Source organism: Mesoplodon bidens (genome assembly GCF_964165515.1).
Source record: "Mesoplodon bidens genome assembly, chromosome: 5".
Lineage (NCBI taxonomy): Eukaryota > Metazoa > Chordata > Mammalia > Artiodactyla > Ziphiidae > Mesoplodon > Mesoplodon bidens.
In genome coordinates this window covers 142,452,852-142,470,096 of record NC_138161.1, presented here as the reverse complement: position 1 = coordinate 142,470,096, position 17,245 = coordinate 142,452,852, and the positions used below count along the sequence as shown (strand labels likewise).

The following is a 17,245-nucleotide window of genomic DNA, read 5'->3' as shown; positions in this document are numbered from 1 at the left end:
AGGAGAAAGGAAAAATCTGAGAAATATTTCAAAGACAAAAACAATAAGATTGATGACCAAATGGAGTGTGATGGCAGAAAGGATAATTGAGTATTCCTTGGTTTCTAGCTTGGGGAACTAGAAAGATGGTGGTATTTCAAACATAAGTGAGGAATTTAGGGAAGGAAAATCTATTCGGGAGATCAAGACTGTTAATTCAGTTTGTGATTATTGAAGCTAAAGTCATGATTTGAAGTGGAAATATCCTAATAAAAGTTGAAAAAAGAGAACATCCAGATTAGCCTGATAGCAATATGCATGAAGGACTGCAAGTGGGAGGTCCACGCTAGGAACTGAAGGGCTTGGAGGCACAGGTGGTGTTTTTTAAAATGACTCTTCCAACTGAAGGTGGTGTCATTTGGAAGAGAAAGGAGTAAATAGGAACAGTTGGTTTACCCAGATGGTGTTAAAGAACAAAATAGGATTTGATTTCTGGACCATGGTTTAAGATCCTAGAACTGGTGAGTTTTTGGCAAGGAACAGGGAATATATTATGAAGACAAAAAATAAAAAGGTTTCCTTTTTAAAAATTTTTATGTTTTAGAGGGGAGGGGAGAAATCATTGGGAAGGAAATAGGAAATTGTTCTTGGGGAGAGGGGAAAGAACTAAAGAGAACTAAGTGAACAAATACAGGTCTCAAAGGAAGAATAACATTGTAGAAGACACCCAGTGTTTCAAAAGAGTTAATTATAGGTGAAAGGAAGCTGAATTTATTAATATTCATTGAGAGTTTACTATATGCCAGCACTATGGCAAATCCTTTATACGTCATGGACATCTTTCTATGACAGTAAAGATCTGCATTGTCATTTTTAATGGCTGCATAGCATGGTATCGAGGGTCATTCTGGTAAGCTACAATGAACTCTCCTATTCATACATTTTCCCCACCTTTTTGTATGCTCTCTTTTTCTCAATAACAGATGAACTTTTCTTTTTAGTTTGTAATTTAATTTTAAACAATTACCATGATTCAAAAATATATTAAAAAGTATACAGTAAAAATGTTTCCTTCCATTCGTTTCCTGTCCCACCCCAATGATTATTAGCTTCCTGTCTCTTTCCATAATTCCTTTATGTTATACTTTTTATATTATATAAACAAATATAAATATGTACTCTTATTTTTTCCTTTTTAAAAAAAAAACGTAAGGTAAAAAGCATCTTGTGATCATCTCTTTAGGGTAAAATCTTAGATGTGATATTGCTGAATTAAAGGGTAGTTTTAGTTAAAATTTTAAACATATTGCCCAGTTGCTCATCAGAAAAGCTGTATATAGCAAAAATGCATGAATGTCACGAAATCCATTTTATTTATTTTCTAATTTCAATTGCATCCCATATATCTGAAAATGTATGGGAAGCCAGAATAAACATTGAAAAAAATCACTATAATTTGTAATATAAGACTAGTTTGGGTATCATACAGAAGTGATTATACAAAAGAATTTGGACTTAATCATTATAATTTATAATACAGACAAATGGACCCAATGAGAAGGAAAGGTTTGATCTATGTTGTCGTTTATTTTTCTGTGTTTATCTTATTGGATGCGTAGAGAGGGAGGAATGAACAAATGGAAAAATATCAGTTGTTTGTGATGTAAAGAAAATAGAGCTTAATGAGACAAAGAAAAATCAGAATGAGACATAGGGGCAGACTTAAGATGAGAGTGAAAAAAGGGTAGACAATTTCATTGGGCTTCATACATCTGATAAGGCATATTGCCAGATCATCTCTTCCTATTACTTTAAAAAAAAAAAACTCCTGTTACAACCTCTACTATCCGTTATTGAATTGGTACATATGATAGTAATAGAAACTAAAACTATATTTCAAGTGATGAATATGTACATTTGTCTTTTTTTTTTCCTTCTTAAATAGAATTGATTGCCTGAAGAAATGGATACTTCTCCCTCCAAAAAATATCCAGTTAAAAAACGGGTGAAAATACACCCAAACACAGTGATGGTGAAATATACTTCTCATTATCCTCAGCCTGGGGATGATGGATATGAAGAAATCAATGAAGACTATGGAAATTTTATGGAAGAAAATCCAAAGAAAGGCCTGCTGAGTGAAATGAAAAGAAAAGGAAGAACTTTCTTTGGAACCATGGATACTCAACATCCACCAACAGAAGACCCAATGACCAATGAGATTGGACAATTCCAAAGCTTTGCAGAAAAAAATATTTTTCAATCCAGAAAAATGTGGATAGTGCTGTTTGGATCTGCTTTGGCTCATGGATGTGTAGCTCTTATCACTAGGCTTGTTTCTGATCGTTCCAAAGTTCCATCTCTAGAACTGATTTTTATCCGTTCTGTTTTGCAGGTCTTATCTGTGTTAGTTGTGTGTTACTACCAGGAAGCCCCCTTTGGACCCAGTGGATACAGATTGCGACTCTTCTTTTATGGTGTATGCAATGTCATTTCTATCACCTGTGCTTATACATCATTTTCAATAGTTCCTCCCAGCAATGGGACCACTATGTGGAGAGCCACAACCACAGTCTTCAGTGCCATTTTGGCTTTTTTACTTGTAGATGAGAAAATGGCTTATGTTGACACAGCTACAGTTGTTTGCAGCATCTTAGGTGTTTGTCTTGTCATGATCCCCAACATTGTTGATGAAGATAATTCTTTGTTAAATGCCTGGAAAGAAGCCTTTGGGTACACTATGACCGTGATGGCTGGACTGACCACTGCTCTTTCCATGATAGTATACAGATCCATTAAGGAGAAGATCAGCATGTGGACTGCACTGTTTACCTTTGGTTGGACTGGGACAGTCTGGGGAGTATCTACTATGTTCGTTCTTCAAGAACCCATCATCCCATTAGATGGAGAAACCTGGAGTTATCTCATTGCTATATGCATTTGTTCTACTGCAGCCTTCTTAGGAGTTTATTATGCCTTGGACAAATTCCATCCAGCTTTGGTCAGCACCGTGCAACATCTGGAGATTGTGGTAGCCATGGTGTTGCAGCTTCTAGTGTTACATATATTTCCTAGTGTCTATGATGTCTTTGGAGGGGTAATCATTATGATTAGTGTTTTTGTCCTTGCTGGCTATAAACTTTACTGGAGGAATTTAAGAAGGCAGGATTATCAGGAAATACTAGACTCTCCCATTAAATGAATACCTGATTATTATCTTGTTAATGTTCAGTTATTAATAGGTACACAGACATTTTAATGTTCATCTGTAAATGTTGTGTTGTATAACTGACAGAGTGCTATATAATTAATATATGCAGATGTGGAAAAATTTATTCTAGTCTAATAAATTAAAAACATATACTAAATTATGTGGAATATCATGAATCTGGTCTCTTTGCTGTTAATAATAATAATTTTTATTATAAAAATGATTATTTATTATAAATAATAAAAGGGTAGAGAATGTTAACTTTTATCACTAAAGAACATAAGACTTGAAGAAATGACTCCTTTCAGATGGAAATTCTGTGGTTCTGAAGTTCAAAAATTAGTAAAATGTTCATGCCCAATGTTCTATAAATGTTCAACAAAAATCCTTCAATATTCAAAAATCTATAAGGTGAAATGCTGAATACTAAGCCCTGTTTTGTCATCTATTTGCATTAGAAAACTAGAGGTGATTGGGCTTGGTAAAGTAGCTTGAGTGAGTTGAGGCAAGAAAGAGGGAACGAAGGAAAGGAGCTGGTTTTTCACTGGCAGTGGTGGTTGTCCTACCTTAGAAGAAGAAATTGGTCTTCCCCTTGCTAAGGCCACACTAGGCAATGCATAGTAAATGGAGGTAGGGAAAAGATTGGCTTCCTGCCAGCTCTACTTAGTCTATGCCATTTTTTGCCTTATGGTGGGAGATAGAATGTTGGGGGAGGGTCTACTCATCCTCAGTTATGCAGATCTCTTCCAAACCTGCCCTTGTTTATGTAGTAAGTATATGTGTGAGCTGCAGTAAAGGTACTCCTTACCCCTGAAAAAGACACTAACAGTAATCATAGTACAGCAGAAAACTGAAAGAGCTTAAAAGTCTGTAAAACCACATAGAGTAACAATAATTTGGGTCTAATTTGGGAAATTTTTCCTAATTTAGCACAAACAAATGTTGATATGGTACTGCTTATTAAGCTATTGTTATTGAGCTATCTTAACTTCAGATACACCCATCTATAACTTTCCTCTGTGATGCTATGACTCAGCTGGTGTCTCACTAGGTTCCACCAATAAAGGGCATTAGAGGGAGACTGTAAAACAGAGGGGATAAAGGACTTCCTCCTTTCTGTTTGCTTGCAGTTTCTGTCATTTTTACCCCTGCAATAAGCAAGAGCCCTTTGGTCCAGAAGCAGCAATTGATCTCAGCCTTAAGCTTCTTTTGGCACTCCTCCACCCCCTACCCAGCCTCATCATCTCCCTCTCTGTAGCAGCAGGACCAGTTGCACAGCATCCTCCCAGGGGTATAAGCTACAGGTCAGCAAGTCATTCCTCTGAGCTCCTGAGACCTGATGATCCAACCTTGATTTCTCTTTTTCACTACTCCTAGGGGTGGTAGCTGCTCTCTATAGTTATCATATCTGGGCTGCTTCAGTGTTCCCTTTTTGCTTTTCCAGTCCATCAACACCCAATACTATGTTCTCTGTTGTAATATCTTGTGATTTCTGTTCTCCTAATATGCCTTCAAACATACCCCAAAGGAACCCAAAGTCATTTGTAGGGTGTTTCTGCTTTTGGAAAATGTTAACATTCAGATTTTTCAGGAATTACTGGCTTTCAATAGAAATTACCCAAACTGAAGCACAGAAACAAAAAGATTTGAAAAAAAAAATGAACAGAGTCTGGAATGACCTGTACTAAGGAGTAAGAAGTCTAGTATAAGTGTAAGTGTAGTCACAGAAGAAGAGAGAGAATGGGGCATAAAAAAAGATTTGAAGAAATACTGGCCAGAAGTCTTCCAAATTTGGTAAAAAGATACAATAACCAGCAATCCGCAGATCCAGGGAAATAAGTGAACCCCCAGCATCATAAATACAAAGAAAATCACACCTGGAAACATAGTGTAACTACTGATAAACAAAGATAAAGAAACAAAATCTTAAAAGCAGCCAGAGGAAAAGATATATGACACCCAGGAAAACAATGGTAAGAATTACAGCTGGCTTCTCATCAGAAAGAGTGGAGGCCAGAAAACAACAGAATGACAGTTTAAAGTGCTGTAAGAAAACCCTTTGATGGCTTCTCATTGCCTATAGGATAAAGTCTAAGGCCCTTAACTTGCATAACCCACTCTTGTTTACACTTTTAGTCATCTTCTGCTCTAGCAATATTCTACTATTGTGTAATACCTTTTTTTTTTTTTTTTTAACGCAGGCCCCTCTATGTGGAAAGACCCTCTCTTCTTTGCCTACTTACTTGCCTGACTAGCTTGACCACACACCCCCCTCCCCCTGTGGCCTAATGTCCCCCTGTACATATCTATTGCTGTATTTACTATACAAATAAGTATCTGTTTAAATCTAGTTCTCTGACATTGAATGGAGCTCCTTTAAGTTGAGGACTGATTTTTAGATCTCTGGTATCTATTGTACTGCTTACCACAGAGCAGACTCAATCAATTTTTGTTGAATTAATTCCCATAAAAGACTAACAATACTCAGTATAGAAATTGAATTTAGTTACCAAGGTCCATTAATTTCTATACTTCACAGTCAAGCCTGTGATTAGTTTCTTCTTACTGATTAGTAGTTTTTTGTTTTTTGTTTTTGTCCTAAATAGTCCTTACAGTGATGCTAAACCAGATCATTCTCTCTTTTTTTTAAATTTTATTTTTGGCTGCGTTGGGCCTTCGTTGCTGTGCACAGGCTTTCTCTAGTTGTCGCGAGTGGGGGCTACTCTTCCTCGCGGTGTGTGGGCTTCTCATTGCGGTGGCTTCTCCTGTTGCGGAGCACAGGCTCTAGGTGTGCGGGCTTCAGTAGTTGTGGCTCGCAGGCTCTAGAGCGCAAGCTCAGTAGTTGTGGTGCGTGGGCTTAGTTGCTCCGCGGCACATGGGATCTTCCTGGACCAGGGCTCGAACCTGTGTCCCCTGCATTGGCAGGCAGATTCTTAACCATTGTGCCACCAAGTTCTAAGCATTTCTAACTATAAGCCCTCCATAGTTTCCTGGGAAAGGTCTTAAGACATGGAGGTTCATTTTTCCTTTCCTTGTCTTCCCAAATTCTTTCCTTTGGGATGAATGAAGTGAACTGTCTACATGTTTTTATCCTAGACAGATTAGCTACCCGTATCCAAGGCCCCATTTCTAGTCCATAGGTCATAAGTTTTGACCTAAATGTTGTTGCCTGATCCTGGCTAGTTCCTAGTCCACTCATAACTAATTAGCAGGGCTGATTCCCATTTTTGGTTTGAGTTCTGCTAAAAGAGAGGAAGAAGAAGCCAAGCGCATGTTTATATTTGGAAGTTGGGGAGACAGACTGTGTGAAAGGAGGTCTCTGGGACAACTCCCACCCCTTATGATCATGAACTCCATTCCTTCTGAGTACACCATACTGCAATATATGACTTTCTGTCTATCTACCCTTCCACCCAATGCTTTCCTCTCTCATTGCTGTTTCCTTATTTTTCTTCTTCAATTCCTTCTCTTTTTCTTATATCTTTTTAGCTTCTCTTTCTTTCTTTCTTTCTTTTTTTTTTTAAGAGTTCCTGGTTAGAATGGGTGATGAGGGAACTTTTAAAGGAAGATTAAAAGAAAAACACATATTTACAGGGAACTAAAATCCTTTTATGAAAAAGCTTTCTCTCTTACTTCTTCTACTGCTTAAATAGATGGCACACAGTAGTCAATAGATCTGGATCAAAATCTCACAAAGGGTCTGTTCAGATCATTGGCCCATTCAAAATACATATTTCCATACAAAATAAAATCTAAACTTATGACTTCAGCATATTTTTTCTGGGTTTAACTTCCCCAGTTAAGGCAGTGATATAAGCTACCTGATGGCAAGGAATATTTTACCTGTTATATTTGTATTCACACTCCCTAATCCCATCACATGTAACTAGAATTGAATTGAGCCAGGTGTAGCTAACAGTTTGCCATGTGATTTTGGAGAATTAGTTTCAACCTCTGGACAATGGTTTATATAGTTTCAAAAATGAATGTAATAATATCTCAATCCATAAACTTTATAAAACGTATCAACAAATAAAACTATTGTATTAGACAGCTTGGGCTGCTATAACAAAATGCCACAGACTGTGGCTTAAACAACAATTTAATTTCTCACAGTTTTGGAGACGAGAAGTCTGACATCTGGGTGCCAGTGTGGTTAGTTTCTCATGAGAGCTCTCTTCCTCGTTTGCACATGGCTGTCTTCTCACTGTGTCTTCTAGTTGTGAAGACAGAAAGCAATCTCTCTGCTGTCCTCTCTTCTTACAAAGACACTAATCCTACAGGATTAGGGCCCCACGCTTATCACCTCAGTTAACCTTAACTACCTTTCAAAGGCCCTATCTCCAAATACAGTCACATTGGGGGGTCAGGGCTTCAACATATGAATTTTGAGAGGGAACACAATTCAGTCCACATCAGCCATGATAAAATATACACAGGTATTTAGACCCTTAGAATAAATCCAAAATTCACTTAACATTATTGACTTTAGATGCTAATTATGGGATATAGACAGAGTAGCTGCCCAGAATTTCGTGGTCCATTTGCCCCAGTCAACTTGAGGCCAGGAAGGGACCATGGGTGATTTGTGCTTGACCTTGTGATCCTATATATGGCAAGAAAACCACATTCCTCTATCAGGACGCAAACGAATAATTTTGAAGTTAAATACAGAAAAGCGTAAACTCTTGGAATTTACAGTCAGGAATGGGAATGTAGGATGTATTCATGCTTTAAACAATATTTACTGACGATCTACCAAGTGCTAGGCACTGGGGAAAAACTGAATACTGACATGGTTCCTGACTTAATTGAGTTTACAATCAGGTAGGGGTATGGACAGGCCCTTTCAACAACAGGATGGGGAAAATACCTGTGCACCCCAGCAGGCTTCCCTGAGGGGGCATCGCCTAAGCAGAGCCCCAGAGATGTCTGGGAAGGAACGAGGCAGGTGATAGGGGGCTGCAGCGCGGGTCTGAAGAGAACCAACTTACTGACGGCTGGTGGCTGGGGCTGGGCCGCTAAGAATGGGCAGACCCGGCACCCAAGGTCACTGTCTCCCTCACAGCAAGGCTACCGCAGCCAAGACGGGACGCTACCCACGAACCAGGGTACTTTGAAGGCCCTCAGACTCAGCTTATTTCGGTTTGCGGCTCAAATTAAGCATATGTCTTACATTTTTCTCTCAGGTCCCCATTTCCAGGCCTTTTTGTTTGTTTTTTCTTTTTCGCTCCCCGCCCCTAAGAACCTTCCGTTGGCAAGACCTTCTGGTGCAGAAACCAGAAAGAAGCTCCCAGAGCAGTCGGGGCTGAACTCGGGAAGCAGTCATTTCTGCCGTAGAGTCTCCTGTGGCGCTGAGGAGGAAGGCCCAGAGTAATAAGCCAGAACAGCCGGGGAGACAAAAGCAACAAGACTCAGGGTCAAGCAGGGCGCTTCTTGCGTTCTCACTCCCTGTCCGCGGAGCCGCCTCAGCTCGCTCCACACCCAGCACAGCGCTTGATTGACAAGGGGGCCCGCCCAATCCCAGCGCGGCGCAGACGGCTTTCGCGTCAGTGGAAGGGGAGACTGAGCCTATCAGATTGGGCAGGGAGGGGGTTTCCTGCCCGCGCGGATCCGCCCACGGCCTCGCGACCAGTCGGCGCTGAAGCCCCGCCCTCCCGACACGCGCGCCCCGCCCCTCTCTTCAGAGCTACGCGGCGGCTGAGCGGAGGCCTCGTGCCGTAACGGCCATCGCGGCGGCCGCGGCGGCGTCCCGGTGCCCTCCTCCGGTGAGCTGGGGCCACCCGGGCTCGGCAGAAGGGAGGTGAGACGGTTGTGCCGGCAGGCTGACGCACAGAACAGCCTTTCCTTGCCCCGGGAATCCACATAGCCTGTTACTTGCCGCGGTGCTTCCTCTTCCCCGGCGAAGTTAGCCCCCGGGGCGCCGTCTGCCGGCCCAGAGCTGAGCCGGAGGGGGCGGGGAGGCCGCTCGGCCGGGCCTGGGCGTTTGCCTCGGAGTTCCGCGCGACCCTCCGGCCACTGCCCCGGGCGGCGCGGCCCCGCGGCCTCCCGGTCCATCCCCGGAACGTCGGGTCGGGGTGAACGCCGCGGCTGGCCGCCCCCGCGAGGCTGGGAGGTCGAGTTTGAGGCGCGCGCCCTTCCCCGTTTCTTTTCCTCCTCAAAAGTCCTGACGGCTGTTGTGGCGCAATCCGAGGCCGCGAAGGTAGGGACGTGGTAGTGGAGGGAAGGGGCGCGCTCACCTCCAGCCCGAGAGGAGGGGGAGGGAGCCGTTCCTTGTGCGGAGGGTGGATGTCCTCGGGATGCGCCTCCCGCCCCTCCTCCCACCCCCAGCCGTTTCCCTCCTCCTCGGGAAAGCTGGGTTATTTTAATCTTATGGACCTGCTGTAGATTCGTACGCGAGTTGCTTGGGCTGTGAGCTTTTCACTTGAGTTGTAATATATTCGGTAAAAAAAGAAAATGTATCTCGATAGTTGTTTTGTAACCTTTCTTATGTGTGTCCATGAAAGTTAAATTTGCCGTAAGAAGCTCGGGAAGCTGGATTTTGTTCGGGGCTGAGAACTCTGACATTATAGACGCCTAATTAGTGTCGAACGAATGAACTAGTCACCTGAAAATAATTCTACCCGTTAGATTTGGTGAGAAACCATGGGAGTTATGAAAGAATAAGGTTAAGGAGAAATTTCTAACCCCATCTTGGGTGGTGAGCAAAGAAGCTCACTCAGTGTCCGGTCAGAACGGGTGTTGCAAGAGGTATTCATTGCTAAAAATCTTACTTTGGTAGATTTATGAAAGACCAACTGTACAATTTATTAAGCACTTGGAGAGCACTGTGCCTAAAGTCTCAACCTTCAGCGAGTTCACAGAGTCAATGGGGAAATAATCCAAGAAGGTTTTGTTTGGTAATTGTCAATAAGGTTCGGCTCTTAAACAGGCATCCCATTCAAAGTTTGATAGAAACTCAAGAACTATGCATTGGTTGATTAATATTACTTTTATTTCATCTTGATCACAAACTTTGGGATTTTCTTCTTTGGAAAATTGTCATCTGTGAACAGTTTGCAGAATGTTCAAGATTTCTCAGCTGTGCTTGTTCATGTATTAAATTTTAAATTGTTTGCTCTGTTTTTCTAAGCATTATCTTTAGTCCAGATGTTACCCGTGCTTTCAGGTCCATGTAAATAAAGCTTGGAACATTTTGTTAGATATTGAATGATGCTTTATGCCACTGGGTTCATTTTTCTTTTGAACCTTTGAGAACTTTCCTTCCAAAACTCAAGGTAGATTTGATGTGATTATTGTTATAAGTCACATGTCAGGAAGAATTGATAAATACAGTTGCAGTCCATTTTTTTCCTCTTATAGTTTAATTAATAATTTTTACAATTTACTCACCTTTATAATATGAAAAAATACCAAATGTTGTCTACCTACACCAGAAGACTAAATGATTATTTAGTTATTTGGTCAATAAGTAGAATTGGAGGAAACTCTTGAAATTACTAAGCATTTAACAAATTCTCCGTGAATACTTTGCTGTGCTGTTTTAGGAAGACAGCTGACAGGGCCACAAATGACATTTAAAGATTATTTAATAAGGCAACAGTTCTGTTTGGATGCTCACTTTATTTGAAAGATAGAATTTATTATTATTATTTTTTAATTTTTATTTTATTTTTTTTTTTGCGGTACGTGAGCCTCTCACTGTTGTGGGCTCTCCCATTGTGGAGCACAGGCTCCGGACGCGCAGGCTCAGCGGCCATGGCTCACGGGCCCAGCCGCTCCGCGGCATGTGGGATCTTCCCGGACCGGGACATGAACCCGCGTCCCCTGCATCGCCAGGCGGACTCTCAACCACTGCGCCACCAGGGAAGCCCCAGAAAGATAGAATTTATAGTCTTCCCTTCAAAACTGATTCCATATGCTGACTTTGTTTTGGTGATTTTATCATGCCTTAAATTACCCAGACATAAACCTTGGTTTTGTCTTTGACTTCCTCTATCCACATAACTTAACGTTGACCAGTTTTTGTCAACCATTTTCTGAAATTTCTTTCAGATATCTGTTCCTTCCCACTAGCTTTTAACTGGGTTTTCTGCCTGTCTTTTCTCCCTACTCAGTATGTCCTGCCTTCTGCCTGTTCTTAAAATAATGCTTCCAACGCCCTCACTGTTAAACCAGCAATAGTTCCCTGTTATTTACAGAGTATAGTTCAGAATTCCCAGCCTTCTAACAATCTGCTCAAAACCTGTTTTTTCTAATGTTAATGGCACTAATTCTCTATAGGAGCTGTCCACCCTAACCAACCCAATCTCTTGTTCTCATTTAGACTTTGTATTTTTCTACCTTGGTATCTGTTGAGACTTTGCCTATGTATAGCCTGCGTTCTTTAAAAGGAATTTTCCTCCTTAAATTAAGTGGCAAATGAAGGCAAATTTTGTTGAAGTTTCATTTTTGGTCCTTTAGTGCAACCTTCCAGATCTTTCTGTTCTCTGTGTTGTCACTTTCCTCTGAACGCACTGCCCTTACTGTTTTATCATTCCTTTGGTTTTTAATCTTATGTGGACTTGTATCATAATACTATGGAACAATATTGTGGGAGCGTTGGAATCCAACCTTCTGTCTTATAGATAGGGAAAATGTAATCCATACAGCCTAACTGCACTAAAATTCACCTAGTGATGGTGGCAGAGCTGAGACTCAAACCTTGATTTCCTGCTTGACTTCCTAACTCAAGTTGTGTATATTAAAAAAATATATATTGTGTATTCTATGAAACTATACTTCTTTTCATCTCCCGCAATGTCATTTTGTATTGTTTGCTTCACATTACTTTGCATTTTGTGTCTTAATGCCTTCTCATATAGATTCAAAACTTCTGTATGAGGGCAGGGGAACCTTCATGACTTGCATTGTTTGAATCATTGAAACAGTGACTTCTAGCTTGTTGGATGTATTAACAGCTTTAACAAAAATAATACTGTCATGTCCACTGTTGAGTCCTATGACTCACTAAAAATGAATCTCTTAGAAGTTTCACTGTTAGATTTTAGTTTGTCTGATTCTCTTGATAAGAGACTGAATCTTTGGGATCCTTGAAAGTAGATGTGAACAATGACTTATTAGGTGACTAAGTTTATTGACCTAACTAAATGTTCTTTTGCTCTTTTTGATAGAACAATAACGCTTTTACATTTTGCTATTTTGTCGTTTTGTTCATCTGTCAAGAACCAGATTATTGAGCAATCTGCTTATTGAGCAAAACATTCTGTAAACCATTTGTTCCATTTGGGGAGTTAGAGAGCTTTTATATATCTGTTCTTCACGTTTTTTTCCCCTCTTAACTTTAAACTTTCTGTTAATACCAGCAGCATAGGGTTTCCTTGGTATTTTTATTACATTGATGTAGCAAGAGTTGAATGGTATAAGACAGCACAGAAGACTATCAGGTGAAATATCTCTGGAGGGTATGCTGTACTTTTTTGGCCTGAAACAAATTAGAAACTATTTTTGTTTTACTGTTTGGTTGTTTATAATGGCTTATTCTTATTTGTTTAAATAATTATCTGCTAAAATAAACTGTGGAAACACTGATTCTCTTGTTCTTTTTTCCTGAAATTGTACCTAAGGAGTGCTGAATTGGAGCACTCCTTAAGTATGGTATGAATAATTTCTGCTTTTGTTCAAACAGACCAGTTGAATAAAGCAGTGAGAGTATGGCTTGGAGAGATCTTTTAAAAAACGGGTGCATTGAAAAAGTTTTTTTTTTTTTTTTTTTTTTTAATGAATCAGCCTTCCCAAACTTTCAGTACATGCATGCTTCACAATCATGTTGCATTTGGATCAATTCAAATAATAAATATAACAAAGAATTTAATGTTCCCTGTAGTTTTTGAGTATTCCAGCTATATTGTAGAAACATTTTATTAATTAAACAAGGCACTGGAAAGGTTTTTGGAAATGCTTGATCACTTCCAGATACTATATGTTTTTAAGCAACATTTTTATTTTTAGAAACATTTAGAATACTTCCTGTACAACCTCCTCAACCCCTCCAACCCCCCAACCCCAAATTTTTGCTGACCTAGGAAGTCAGATTTTGGGTTGGCCAAAAAGTTTGTTTGGAAAAACCCGAATGAACTTTGTGGCCAACCCAAATACTTTAGTTTTTCTATGTTTTTTTACATTTATTTTTACATATTCTTAGAAAGCCCTATAAAGCCTCCCATGATTTCGCTTTTGCCAGCTTCTAGCTGCATTTCTTGCCATTATCTTTTTCCATTAGGCTGCTCTTTGGGCCTTGAATAGCCAAGCTCTTTTTTGCCTTGGAGCCTGTGAACATGCTCTTCCCTCTGGCAGATGGCTTCTTTGGGTTAATAAGTATTAAGTTTGGCTGCTAGTAACAGAAAGACACCGAATAATAATTTCTGTCCCACACCAGAGAAATCCAGAATTTACATGACACTCATTTATTAAGTGTTATTTCCAGTTTTTTTCCTATTATAAATAACTTTGAAATAAAGATCTTTGTATATAAGACCTTAGAAAATTTTCCTTTTGATTAATTTCTGTTGTGGGATCCAATTGAAAGTTCCATTAATTTCTTTAAAAACTTGTTTAGAGAAAGTATCATTATGTTTTTTAAAATTGAAAAGTGGCCAAATTTCAGTGTATCCCAAATGAATTTTTCCAATTGTAGACATAGGCCCATTACCCAGATCAAGGTAAAGAACGTTCCTAGTGCTTCAGAAGGCTCTCTCATGGGTCCTCCCAATCTGTATCTCCTCCCCTCCGTCCCTCCCCCCGCCCCCGCAAAGTAATCACCATTTTGACCTATATCACCATAGGTTATTTTTGCCTGTTCTTGAACTTAATATAAGTGGAACCATACAGTATATACTTTTGTGAATGGCTGCTTTTACTTAACATTGTGTTTGTGAGACTCACCCATGATGTTGGGTACAGCAGTAGTTGGTCTTTTTCACTGACGGCAGTATTTTGTTGGATGAATATATACATTAAAAAAAAAATTCACCATTAATGGATGTTTGATATACTTCATTTTTTTTAGCTGTTGTGAATGAAGCAGCTATGAACATTTACTTACAAGTCTTTTAGTGGACATACACCCTCATTTCTTTTGAGTATATATACGTGGGAGTAGAATTGCTCTGTTTTTGTCTACCAGTTTTTTTTTTTTTTTTTCAATTTTTTGGCTGCATTGGGTCTTCATTGCTGCGTGCATGCTTTCTCTAGTTGCAGCAAGCGGAGGCTACTCTTCATTGTGGTGTGCGGGCTTCTCATTGTGGTGGCTTCTCTCTTTGCGGAGCACTGGCTCTAGGTATGTGGGCTTCAGTAGTTGCAGCATGTGGACTCAGTAGTTGTGGCACGCGGGCTCTCGAGTGCAGGCTCAGTTGCGGTGCACGGGCTTAGTTGCTCTGTGGCATGTGGGATCTTCCTGGACCAGGGCTCGAACCCATGTCCCCTGCATTGGCAGGTGGATTCTTAACCACTGCACTACCAGGGAAGTCCCTTTCTACCAGTTTTTGAACCTGATTGAACCAGTTCTCTGGCTGGTCCATAGTAGTTTCCTGGGATTTCTCCCTTTACCATAAAGCTAGTGATTCCCTTTGCCTTAACTCTCTTATTTCCTGTGAATCATGTAATTCTTTAAAAAAAATTTTTTTTTATTGTTTTGACGCCTTCTTTTGATGGGGTATATCCCACAGTAGATTACTGTGAAAAGTTGAGATCTGTGTTAATAAAACCCCCTTTATTTATTTATTTATTTATTTTTGGTCTTCCCACTGATTTGGTTGGTTGGGTAAGGAGTTGTAGGTTGGAAATAATTTCCCTTCTGAATTCTGAAGGCATCTCTCCATTGTTTTCTAGATTGTGGCCCATTTAAGAATTCTGAAGACATTCTGATTCCTGATCCTGTTTTTTGCCTTTCTGGAATTTTGTAAATTTCATGAGGGTGTGACTTGGCATACATATATTTTTGTCTGTTTCCTTAGGTATTATTCGTTGTGTCCTCCAAATCTGCCAAATTATGTTCATCAGTCCTGGGAAATACTCTTGAATTTTTTTATTGATGGTTGGATTAATCTGCTAGGGCTGCCATAACAAAGTACCATAGACTGTGTGGTTTAAAGAACAGATACTAATTTTCTCACAGTTTTGGAGGCTAGCAGTCCAAGATCAAGGTACCGTCAGGGTTGGTTTCTGATGAGTTCTCTTCTTGGCTTGTAGACAGCTGCCTTCTCAGTGTGTCCTTACAAGGCCTTCCATGGAGAGAACTGTATCTTTCCTCCTCTTATTTTGAGGATACCAATCCTGTTGGATTAGGGCCCCACCCTTATGACCTCATTTAACCATAACTACCTCCTGAAGGCCGTATCTCCAAATACCGTCACACTGGGGGCTAGGGCTTCAACATATAAATTTTGAGGGGACACAGTTCAGTCCATTACAGTGGTTTACTCTCCTCCCTTTTGTATCTCTCTCTGTGAAACTTCTGTTCTTTGTTTGGATCTCTTAGACTAGTCCTCTGATACTCGCTTTTTCTCTTACTTTTCACTCCTAGTCTTTTGGCTCTATTTTATATGGGAGGCTTTCTTAACTTTATTTCCTAAGCCTTCTGTTGAATTTTTCATCTTTTGCTGTGAAGATTTTGATTTCCCAGGAGTTCTTTTTGTTCTCTTAAAGATTCTCTTTTATAGAGAGCATCTTGTGCTTCTGTCATGGATGCATTGTCTTCTCTAATTTCTGAGGCTATAAATAGCTTTTTTTAAAACTTTTTTTTTTTTGCAGCCTGTGTTCCTTCTAAATTGGTCTCCAGCTTTTATGTTGGAGGCTTACTTCAGGTGTCAGTAATCGATTCTTGGATGTTATCTAGTGAGTGAAAGTCTGAATTGATGGGGACCTGAAGACTTTGAATTTCATTGCATGGTGGCCTAAGTGAGCCATTTTTTGAGAAAACCCTGATTGATGTGCAGGAGGTGTTTTCCTCTTGGGTCAGGTTCATGAAGGAAAACTCAAATCTGCTTGAGGTCTGAAAGTTTGGCCACCAGTTTTTTTTTGGTTTGAGGGATTGGACTTCTCATTCCCCTACTTTTGGTAGGGTATGCAGATCTTTAATTATATCTGGTGAGCCCTAGTTCAGAGTGGAGTAACCAACCAATCAGAATGATTTTACATTTTTAAAGGGTTGTAAAAAAATAATATGTGGCAGAGACTGTGTGGCCCGTAAAGACTAAAACATTTACTATCTGGCCCTTTACAGAAAAGGTTTGCCTACCTTGTTCTGGTTGTAATGGTTCTGATTTCCTTTAATAAAGCTTCTAGACTACTACTACTTTTACTCCCACTCAGGCTTCAGTTTACAATCTTGGAACTTCCTGAAGCTATTTGTTTTAATTTAGTTTAGTGCATATCATGGAAGTTATGACTAAGAATTGGTAGGATATACTCTATTATCAGAGATATGAGATTTTTTAATGTAAAATCTCAAGAAGTAGGAAAAGCAAAATACTGAAGGAATAAATCACAACGCATAATGAGTGTACGTGTGCATTGTTCTTTTTCTTGTCATCTAAGTCTATAACATAAGTGCGTATACTTTCAAGAATGGGGAAAGGGGCATTGAGAACAGGCCCAAGTCATGTTTTAAATGAGCAGTTTTCATCAGCTCTCTCTGTAGTTGGTAAATCATAACTGGCAGAATAAATTGGCTCCAGACAAGAAGCTGTTCCAGGCAGTAATATACATATACATATATATGTGTAAGTGTGCGTATATATCTGTGTGTGTGTGGTTGTATTTGATATCAGTCAGAAACGAGAGAGAGAATTAACGTAAGCCACGTGGCAGGGTGGGAGAAACAGGAATTGCATTGTTATAGGAAATAAACTACATAGGTAAAGAGAATGGAAGAAGCAATGAAATTTGGAAGCTGGAAAGCAACAGCCCGATAGAAACATTTTAGTAGATTTAAAAATGTTCAATCCTAAACTGGCAGTGGGAAAAATGGAAAAGAATCCTCAGGCTCAGGAGTTG

General features: G+C 39.9%; 2 protein-coding genes across 5 annotated transcripts in view; both read left to right on the top strand.

The window, feature by feature from the left end:
* SLC35G2 (solute carrier family 35 member G2) overlaps window positions 1-3,181 on the top strand; it is a gene marked incomplete at its 3' end in the record, with an annotated part of 31,667 nt that extends 28,486 nt beyond the window's left edge. The window contains exon 2 of the mRNA XM_081234916.1: window positions 1,925-3,181. Within this exon, the coding sequence (XP_081091042.1) occupies window positions 1,943-3,181 (1,239 nt within the window). The 5' untranslated portion in view covers window positions 1,925-1,942. The remainder of the gene's footprint in view (window positions 1-1,924) is intronic.
* Window positions 3,182-8,870: 5,689 nt separating this feature from the next.
* The window catches only part of NCK1 (NCK adaptor protein 1), a 92,422-nt gene continuing 84,047 nt past the window's right edge, over window positions 8,871-17,245 (top strand). For 2 of the 4 annotated variants that reach the window (XM_081234441.1, XM_081234439.1), the window contains exon 1: window positions 8,871-8,993. The gene's annotated coding sequence lies outside the window, so the exon portion shown is untranslated. Of the gene's footprint in view, window positions 8,994-9,022; window positions 9,393-17,245 lie in introns of those variants that run through there. The other 2 variants (XM_081234440.1, XM_081234442.1) reach the window with 2 other exon arrangements.